Source organism: Triticum aestivum, chromosome 2B, assembly GCF_018294505.1.
Source record: "Triticum aestivum cultivar Chinese Spring chromosome 2B, IWGSC CS RefSeq v2.1, whole genome shotgun sequence".
Taxonomy (NCBI): domain Eukaryota; kingdom Viridiplantae; phylum Streptophyta; class Magnoliopsida; order Poales; family Poaceae; genus Triticum; species Triticum aestivum.
In genome coordinates, this window is record NC_057798.1 from 150,194,402 (window position 1) to 150,203,968 (window position 9,567).

The following is a 9,567-nucleotide window of genomic DNA, read 5'->3' on the forward strand; positions in this document are numbered from 1 at the left end:
AGAAGGCCACCGCTCTTTCGTTTCCGCTGAAGCCAAGCTTGGCGGGCTCATCATCGTCAGCCGATTAGCCGCTGGTAGGCTGCGAAGGTGATTCGAGGCTCATGGCCAACCGGAGATGGGGAACGGGCGCTGGTGGTCATTTTAGGCTAGGATAGAGTCCGGTCTAGTGCAAATATATCGAAAATCATCCGGTTTTATGTAAAAACTATTCAAGTTTCAATGAAATTCATCGGGTTTGTTTAAATATGCACCAAATTTGTTTGGATGGCCGCCGGACGTATGCGGCTGGCGTGGTTGGCCAATTCCCGCATCCATATCCACAGACTCCCCCCTTCTGTCCGTAAATAGATGCGGTGTCTAGTTTACAGACCGGCGTTGAAGATGACCTTAGAACAAAGTAACTTGTCCGGAAGTACCGGAAATTTTTCAACGTTCGGGGAAAAGAACGCGGAGGTATCGGACCAAAAAGGTGGTTGTTTTCTGCGGAGGATGCGTGCGAGAGAATCGTCGGGGAGGTCTTCCATGGCTAGCCGGCCGGCTACGGGCTATCAGCCGCGTCCCTTGGGGTTAGGGTTTGGATGTTGCCTGTTCGTCATATAGTCAGAGACGAACGATTTGCTCGGACGAACAGGCCAAGGTTCACACAAGAAGCAACTTGGGCATGAAGGCGTACATCAGCGTCACATTTTTATTGTTCAAATATAAAATTACAATGGAACTGGCACACACCTATAGATCTCGCACCAGGGTGTCAGGAAAATCAAAAGACATGCTCTACCTAGCAAGATACTAGCAGGATACAGTGATGACGTGAAAGAAAGAAGATGAAGAAACCTAGGCAAGAAAACAATGAACCGATGCCAAGTGGGCACTGAGCTACTACTAAACAGACGCTGCCGTGCACTGCACAGAGATAGATGTACACTGATTCCGTCAAGGGTCAGAACTAAGTTAGCTGGTGTGCTTGGTCGTGTCACCACGGAGTTTTGTCCCCTGGACCGGCGAGGATGATCTGCGTCCAGCAAGGAAGAAGATCAAGGCATGAGCGATGATGATACCCATGACACGGTCCAAAAATACGAATGGTCTGAGCTTACGTTGCAATCGATAGCGAATCTCCGCGCGAGCATGATCGCCGAGTTGCGCTCCCTGGGCGTCTCGAAGCCCAGGACCAAGCTGAGGCCTTCCCTGGGCTGCCAGAACATCGCCTGAGGCGCCGCATCTCCGCCGCCCCTAACGCCGCATAGCTGAAATTCTCGGATGGAGGATGGACACGGGTTAGGCACATGCCATAGCCAGTAACATAAAACACAGCCAGTGTCTTGTGATGCTGGAAGTGTTGCTAGAGGGTACCTGCATCGACGACGAGTAGAATTCCCTGGCTACGACCGTTGTTCCTTTGGCAAGTCGCATCCGCAGTTTCCCGACGCATAGGATGTGGATGGAATCTGTAGGTTGGTTGATTCCGTTCACTTGAAGGACAACAACCTGCCATGAGGAGAATAATGGCACGTTAAAAAACATGACTTGAAGGAAGTAAGTCAGTGGATAAACGCCTTGTCAAGATAGGATAAATAACTAGCATTATTATGTTCTCCTAGTGCTACAGAAATACGATTCGTCGACATAAGATCAGCAGATGACATGGCAACAGGTAGATTGTGCTATGGGCACTAAAACAGTTCGGTATATAATAAGCAAAGATAAAACTCTGTACAGACTACAGAAATATTAATGGCTAAGGAAGGGGTGATCATACATTGTAGTCGGTTTCAGGATTCCTTACAAGGGTCTCTACATAATCGACCAAACCTGGTGCTGTTCCATGACCAAAGTAATGTTAGCCATGTCATAACCATGAAAGCAGCTTAACTTTGTCAGATAACCATATGCAAACAAACTAACCAGGGTCTAGTGGGCCAGCAGTCTTTGCGACAGAGGTTTGACCACCAAGGTTAACCTCAGCTTGCAGGTACCGCCCTACGTCATGAGGTTCTGGAGCATACACTAGCTTTGTGGCACCTAAAAATTTCCAGTGGCAACAAATATTTTAAAAAGAGTGTTATCTGTAGAAACTAGAGTTTTTGTAGGATGAAGATAGTCCTACCGGAAATGATTTCCTTCTTGGGTCCCTCAGGCTGTATGCGGAACCATTGTACTGAACTATTCGATAAAGCCACATCATTCTTGACAACTACGCACAGCATTGAGCCTAAGCTTTCGAGACCCTCCAACTCACATGAGGGCACGCCATTTTCCTTAAAACTTTGGTGCAACTCCAACTAAAGATAACAGATCAAGATAATTCTATATAAGTGTAATGAGAGAGACACAAACTGAAGTCACCAAATGCAGAACATGTAAGCCATACCTCTTTTAAAAGATGAGTAGAACTGGAAGATATCTCGGCATATTGATCACGTAGAACATGGATCTCGCTTTTTATGTCCATTGCCTACAAAGGTATTAAAAGGCTCTAAACATATTTGACATTGTATAAAATCCATATAATCACATAAGTATATGCCATATATACACAAAACAACGCAATAAGCCTATGAAGTCTACCTTGCTGGGGCAATGCAACATCTTGACTCTCCGTGCTTCTTGAACTTTTTCCCTAAGTTCATCCACATCCTTACATATTTCAAACAGAAATAAAATTTAAATGTGCACAGTTCAGCTGGAAATAGAAGGAACTTTACATAAGAAAACACACCAATCTCTTAACATACATGGAAGGTATGACAGACAGGAAACTGGGAGCAGTTCAAGGCCAAAAGCACCAACTAATAGAATGAAAAACACAGCAACAAAAATAGAACAGAGAAGTAATGCCCCAAGATAAACGAGTTATGGTTCAGACAAGATTCAATGAATTAAGTGATCGACATCGCATGTTAGAAACATCATGCTGCTGAACCACAGCAGTTCTGTCTGTGTATAGAGCATGCTTATATCTGTACAAACAGTTGGGCAGGAAGATCTTAAAAATTGAGGAAAGTGTCAAAGTACAGCATCTGGACAAGCAAGCAATAAAAGCAAAGTTGGGCAGGAAGATCTGTTGCTGTATGATGCAGTTCGTAGAAGGTTGCATAGTCAAATTTTTAAAAAAAAAACTACCACTGGTTTTGAACAGAAAATTTGTACAGAAGTCAAGGGGAGGAATTGCATATGACATAAATAAAAGGATACATAAGGAATACAGATTCAGGCATAAGTTCCAGGCAAGCATGGTACTAAAGTAGAGAAAACAAGATAATATGTTGCTCATATAATTATATATAATTTACCTGCTTCCCAATTCTTTGTGAACTGTTCTCTTTCTCTTTAAGTACTTTTTGAACTCTTAGTACAGCAGCTCTAGCATTTTCAATCTCCGTGCGGGCATTAGTTCGTTCTTCGTCAACAATTCTCCTAGCATCTTCAGAAGCCTACGAACGATACAGAAAGAGTTGTGTGAAAATGAAGAAATGGGACTACACCAAGATTAAGCATACTCGATATGGATAGATGATGTTTATAAAAAATACTAAAACGACGAGCCAATCCAAGAGGAATTGGAACGTGCTTTACGCACAAATCATTGCCAGCATGTTATTTTCTGAACCATGGTAAGAAAATAAGGCAGAACTCCTAAAAATTTGCTGCTCAACAAACCATCGGCAGGCCCCTGAAATTTTGCTGCGCATTTGGAAGAGAAGAGCACCATTTCAAATCTGTAGTAATGTGTGATAGTCTGTTTCTGAAGCCCCAACAAAGGCAAAACTTCAGCTTGGCTTGCTTAATCATGGCAGATAATTTGCATTTAAAAGAAGGAAATAAGTTTTCCTCCAAAGCCAGTAGCAAGCAGGGAAAATACACATGTCATTTGATAGTACATTGTAAACAGAGAACACAGAATGGCCCATGGTACTTAAATGTGCTTACAAAGGTTCATAGAATAAAGATACTTCCAAAGTACAAGGATTAACTCACCAGTTTCAGTGAAGTCGCTATTCTCGTGACCTCGGTTTTCTGCTGAAGCAACTCATTTTCTCTTTTGGACAGCTGAACTGCTAAAATATCCACCTATAGAAAGTATCAAACTATTAAAGTGCTCACAAACAAAGGGATCATTTAGGCATATATATTTAACTGGAGACTTCTTCTAAGAAACCATAATGGTAAGTTTAGAACACTTGCAACGTCATTAAAGATACTCTGTAAACACACTGAGGAACAATAATCCTTCACGAGGCTGTAAATATGGTTCAAAAGAAGAAAAACCAACCATAGATACTGATTCCTCGATTTCATCCTTATATTTGCCAGCTACTTGACCTCTCAGTGACTCCAATACACTCTTTAGATTCTTCAGAAGGATGTCTCGCTCCAATAAAGCCACTTGTTTACATTTAACCTGAGAGTTAAAGCCAATGCAATAACTTAAGGTCTGAACTAACTGAACCAATTGCTAAACGAGTGTTCAGGAATCAGGAAGACCCATACCTCGTTAGACAATAATGTGGCAGTACTGAGGCCCTTCTCAAATTTCATTGCGAGCTCGCGGACTGAAAGACGTTGACGCCGATCAAGCAGATCTGCTGTCTCTTTAGCAACAGACTCCTTAAGAGATGGCATTTCTGGCTCATCTGCAAATTTGATGACTATCCCATTCAAACCATTCTTGTAGGTAGGGAATTTATTTCTGATGACGTTTACTGGGCGCAACGGCCCAGACCAGTTGTTCTGACCCTGCGTCTTCCGCCGGAAATCAAGAGTTGAAGCCCGAGTCATCGATAAGTAATTCTCACCCCTAATTCCAAAAAAAAAGGAGCGTCAGTATCTCAAAAGATCACTGCTGGACACCATGAATACATCATTGGTGAAAATGGTTCATACATCACCGTTTTCTGTTTTAATGACCCGTCGACAAACATAAAAGATGGAAAAAGGGAACACAAAAAATAACACCGAAATAAAAATTGTCAAACTGCAGCATGGAAGCTGATGAAAAGGCAGAAGCAAGTGGAAGAGTTCTCCCTTCCAAAAGAAAGAGAACAAAAGCCATACAAGTTCATCAAGCCTTGTGCATGTGCTACTACCAACCCTCAAGTGTTGCAGTTATAATCATCGCAAGGTCGTACAGAATCACCCACTAAACTCTGGACTACAGACCTGCATTAGAAGCAACTGGAATCAGGAGAAGCAACTAACTTTTGCATGAATGTCTTAAATTGCACTAGACAGGACAGCGAGATGGCAGATAGTACAACTCCCCTGTACAGTTGCAATGGTCAACGGGAATCATAAGGTTAGTTAACCAAAAAGGACAGCTAAGATGCCTGGGGCTGGAGTGGAGGCTAAATTTGTTAATACGCAGGAATACAAGGCTGATTCTGGTTACAATCTGTTCAAACAGCTAAATCAAGGAAAATTCTTCGGTGTCAGTTTAATTGTGGCATCGTGTACATGAACAATTAAACAAAAACTGCTAATGAATAAAAATACTGACCTTCCAACAGCCATAACAGAAGAAACACATACGTAGTGCGTTAAGTTTTTGCAATAGTTAGTCCAATTAATTTCTCCTGGGTATAAAATCAACACTCAGTTTCTCAAACTAAAAATACATTCTCGGTTTTATAGGGCACCTGTAGACTGTCGTGTAAGAGAATTGAAATCTAAGCGCGCCTTGGCTCTTAATTTGCGCCTCTTTTTTGTGCTACTAGTACTAGGTTGTATTGCTAACCACCCACCCACCCACTCCACGGAAAAGCGAGACTGTAATTTGCTACTGCTCCAAGACCCAATGGAACAACATTTGCTTAAAGATTTCGGCAGCTACGCCTCCAACGGAGCACGGACAAAATTATACCGACTTTTGTTGAAAAGAAAAAAAAAAGAGGAAAAGGCACCACTACGAGAGAGAGAAAAAAAACAGAGCAAAAAGAAAAGGCCAAGACTTTCAACCTCCCGTCCCAAGCAGGCGGCGGTTCAAAAACGACGGGGAAATCAAACGAGAAACGCCACGAACACGCTCAAGATAGAGAGAGGGGGAGATGCTTACCGGAGCGCCAAGCCTCGCCGAATGCGGCGGCGCCCGGAGTCGGAGCCGGAGCCGTCTGCCCTGCCCAGGTCAAACGGCGCCCCCGGATCTCGCACTCGCCCGCGCTGCTGGCGCGCGCATTGGGGGCTCGATTCGGCGAGCGGAGAGCGTTGCGGGGAACGTGGAGCGAATCTGGAGAGACCTTCGCGGTGGGTTTTTGGTGTAATAAAAATGGAGGGAGGTTTATCCCTCTCTCTCTGTGGTCTCTCTGCTCTGCGCGGTCTTCGCTCTCCTCGTGCTCCCTGTCTCCTCGGCTGGCAAACAGGGAAGGAAGGAGAGCGGGTGCGAGCTTTGAATTGAATGCCCTCTTTCGAAAGGGGGCCGGGGATCCTTTCTGCTTCTGTGCACGTTGCCCCCCTATGCACATGGACGAAAACTATGCGGGATTGCCACGTACCAGGTGCTATGGTAGTATGGAGCTACTAGTAGTTTGCTGTTACCACCATTCCAGATTCAGATAAAAAAATCCTGCTTACACTTGATCGCTCGTGTAAACATCTTTTAAAGAAAATTGTATAAAAAAAGATCCTGCATACACCAAAAAGTAAACATCTTTTAAAGAAATTTGTATAAAAAAGATCCTGCTTACACCAGAAATGCTATATAGTCCGTTCGTCAGGAACCAATCCTGGCGAACGCCCTTCCCGCCGTCGGCAGAAAGAATCTTGGCGCAAATCAAGCGCGCCTAGGAGACTACAACTCGCGCCCTCCTACACGAGGGCCATGCACACTCACCGCTTGGGTGCAAGCGGAATTTGTGAAGACTTGCGCTCAAACACCTTTTATGTATTTAAGTTATTTTTTAATTGACAATCCAGAATTTTTCTTTTTTTGAGAGAACAAAAATCCCTACTGTTAGATGGAATTTTTTTTCCTAAGCTTGTCATGTGCACTTATTTATTATATGTAGCATGATAACTTATTCTTCTATTAAAACCATGACATTTCTGTCTTCCAAAACATGGCATTTTTTGTCTTCCAAAATATGGTACTTTTATTATTATAGCATGGTATTTTAATAATTAATAACATGGCATTTTTGTTAATAAAAGGATGAGAGTTTTATTATTAAGAGCATGGCATTTTTAATAATTGATAACATGGCATTGAGGATTGTAGTTTTATTATTAACATGATGGAAGTTTTATTTATTAAGAGTGTTGCATTTTTTTAATTGTTGCCATGATTTTTATTATCAAGAGGGTGGCAATTTCACTTTTATTGGCATGGTATTTCTTATTATTTACAAATTAGTGAAATAGTTGTGTTATAAAGTAGCATGGCAATTTCAATATTTCAAAGCATAGCATTCCATAAATTAAAGTTTTCTTTCTCTTTTATAAAAAATTGTGTATTCTTTTTGTTCATGCCATTTTTTATCTAGAGGGTGGCTGTTTTAAAGTTTAGCATGACAATTTTATTTTTCTAGGTGACACGACCTTTTTTTATCATACACATTTTAAATTTATAAATTAGAGGAATGGAAGTTTTATAAAATAGCATGGCATTTTTCATAATTCAGAGCTTGGCATTTCAAATTTTCGGTTTTCTCTGTTTATTAAAATAAATATATTTTTTCATGGCATTTTTTAAAAAAAAAGTTAACTGGACCTTTGGTCCAATATGGGGTTTGCCCTGGCCCGCCCCCTACCAAATGATGATCAGCGATGAGGAAACATTCACTGGGAGCTACTCCCCTTGCAAACGAAATCGTTCGATGGGAGTAACGCGCCAGCAATCAGTCTCCAGATATTCGGATCCTATGTATATAGATGCAAATTTATGTATGTGAGTGATACTTGATCTGGGTTGATGGTGCTTTACGTTTGCTCCTCCGGTGAAGTGCGCTAAACCCAGCTCCTTCGTGTAGGTGCTTCATCCATTTAAGGTTGTGTTGTATCCTTTTACCATCACGATAGCTATATATTAGTTCACTGAATTATATTTTGGATAAACTGATTTTATGGAAGAAGGAATGGATGGAGGCAGAAAATTAATGAAGAAGAAAGAAGGACCTTAGTTGAATCTTAACCTAATCACCAAAAAATTAACTTATCCAGATAATTTTTCAAACAATTTACATATAGCCGGTCCCTTTATAAAACTAGCTAAGAATCCACAGGACAACAATTTTTTTTTCCTTTTGCAGGAAAGCATAGCAATGTGTTATTTGGACTCGAGAGGCGTGTAAGCTGCCCATGCCTCTGCCAATAGCGCGCAGAAGTGCATTACCCGTGTGTAAACGTGGTGTGAGTCACACGCACTCTTTGCTGCAGTAAAATTTAGAAAAAAAATACCAAAGAAATTATCATTGATTTTTTTTTGCAACAAATAATGAAGTCTGTTTCACATGCGTGCAATTTTTGTGATGGAATGACATCCATGGGTTCTAAAAAGTAAATGCTTCAAAAACCAGTCTATTTAAAGCATTGATTTTTTTATATTTAAAGCATTGATTTTTTTTCAAACCTCCACGAATGCCATTCCAACATAAAAACTTGCACGCACTGAAACACACATCAATGTTTATCACCAAATAATTCAGATCTTTACAGTAAAAAGTAGATTTAATTGTTTATTTTTAAGATCCAGCATTGTTGGCTTGCAAATATATTAAGGAGAAGGCGGCAAAGGATCACCATGATCAAGTGATCATGGGGTACAATAGATTTAACTGTAGCAAGGGTGCACGCGAGCTCGAACTCACAAACATGTCTCTTTCTTATGCATTATTAACTTGTACGAACAAATAGCTACACGGTCAAATCATGGCAGAGCACTCGTAACGGTGGCAAAGAAACAGTGAGTGTTCATAGAGGTGAGTGTATGTGAGTCATTTCGATTGTACGGTGAAGAAAGAAGAAGAAAAAACAACAAGAGGCAACGGCCGGGCACAGAAGATCCGCGACAGGAGACGTGGCACTGAGCAGGTCAGGTGCGCGTAGTGCGATCCGGACCGAGCAGGCGCGGCCGACGCCACGACCCAGGAACCGCGGACCAGCCCAGGCCCTGATCGCGCGCCGCTCCCGAGATTCCCTCCGTGTTGCATCGCGGTCCGTCGGATCTCGATCGGACGGGCAAGGCTCGCCTCGTGGAGCGTCAGAAAAGGAATTCTTCGGCCGTTCCGTTGATGGCGGGCGCGACAACGGGGACCCTCCACCCGCCCCGCCCAACGGTGGTGAGTGGTGACCGACCGCGACACTCCGTTGGAAGCCGTTGGGACTCGCCATTCTCCTCCCTCTTTTTTTTTTCCTTCTGCCTCTGTCTCTTCCTCACGCGCCATCGTCGTCCATTTCAAATTTGCGTTATTTTAACAGGGACGCAGGACGGACGCTGATTACGAAATAGACGCACTAACCCACGCTCTCGTCGCTGCAGCTCGGACGCACCCACGCATCATTTACTGGACACGTCCAGAGTTGTCAAATTTGAAGAGCAAGAATAATAGCAGAGCCAGCAGCTGGCTATGGCTATAC

General features: G+C 42.6%; 1 protein-coding gene across 3 annotated transcripts; it reads right to left on the minus strand.

The window, feature by feature from the left end:
• Positions 1 to 655: 655 nt before the first annotated feature.
• Positions 656 to 6,391, minus strand: LOC123044003 (stomatal closure-related actin-binding protein 1). Of its 3 annotated transcripts, XM_044466622.1 has the most exons (14): positions 6,053 to 6,391; positions 5,056 to 5,160; positions 4,492 to 4,798; positions 4,274 to 4,402; positions 3,979 to 4,071; positions 3,294 to 3,434; positions 2,569 to 2,637; positions 2,372 to 2,455; positions 2,108 to 2,282; positions 1,906 to 2,022; positions 1,760 to 1,818; positions 1,354 to 1,488; positions 1,098 to 1,247; positions 656 to 1,012 (listed from the first exon to the last, which is right to left on the minus strand). In XM_044466622.1, the coding sequence occupies exons 2-14, from the start codon at positions 5,061 to 5,063 to the stop codon at positions 974 to 976; spliced, it is 1,506 nt and encodes a 501-aa protein (XP_044322557.1). In that variant the 5' UTR covers positions 5,064 to 5,160; positions 6,053 to 6,391; the 3' UTR covers positions 656 to 973. The 3 variants fall into 3 exon arrangements, with proteins under 3 accessions (XP_044322557.1, XP_044322558.1, XP_044322556.1); XM_044466623.1 differs by lacking the exon at positions 5,056 to 5,160 and having other exon boundaries at positions 6,053 to 6,388; XM_044466621.1 differs by lacking the exons at positions 5,056 to 5,160; positions 6,053 to 6,391 and adding an exon at positions 4,885 to 4,902.
• Between the last annotated feature and the right edge of the window lie 3,176 nt (positions 6,392 to 9,567).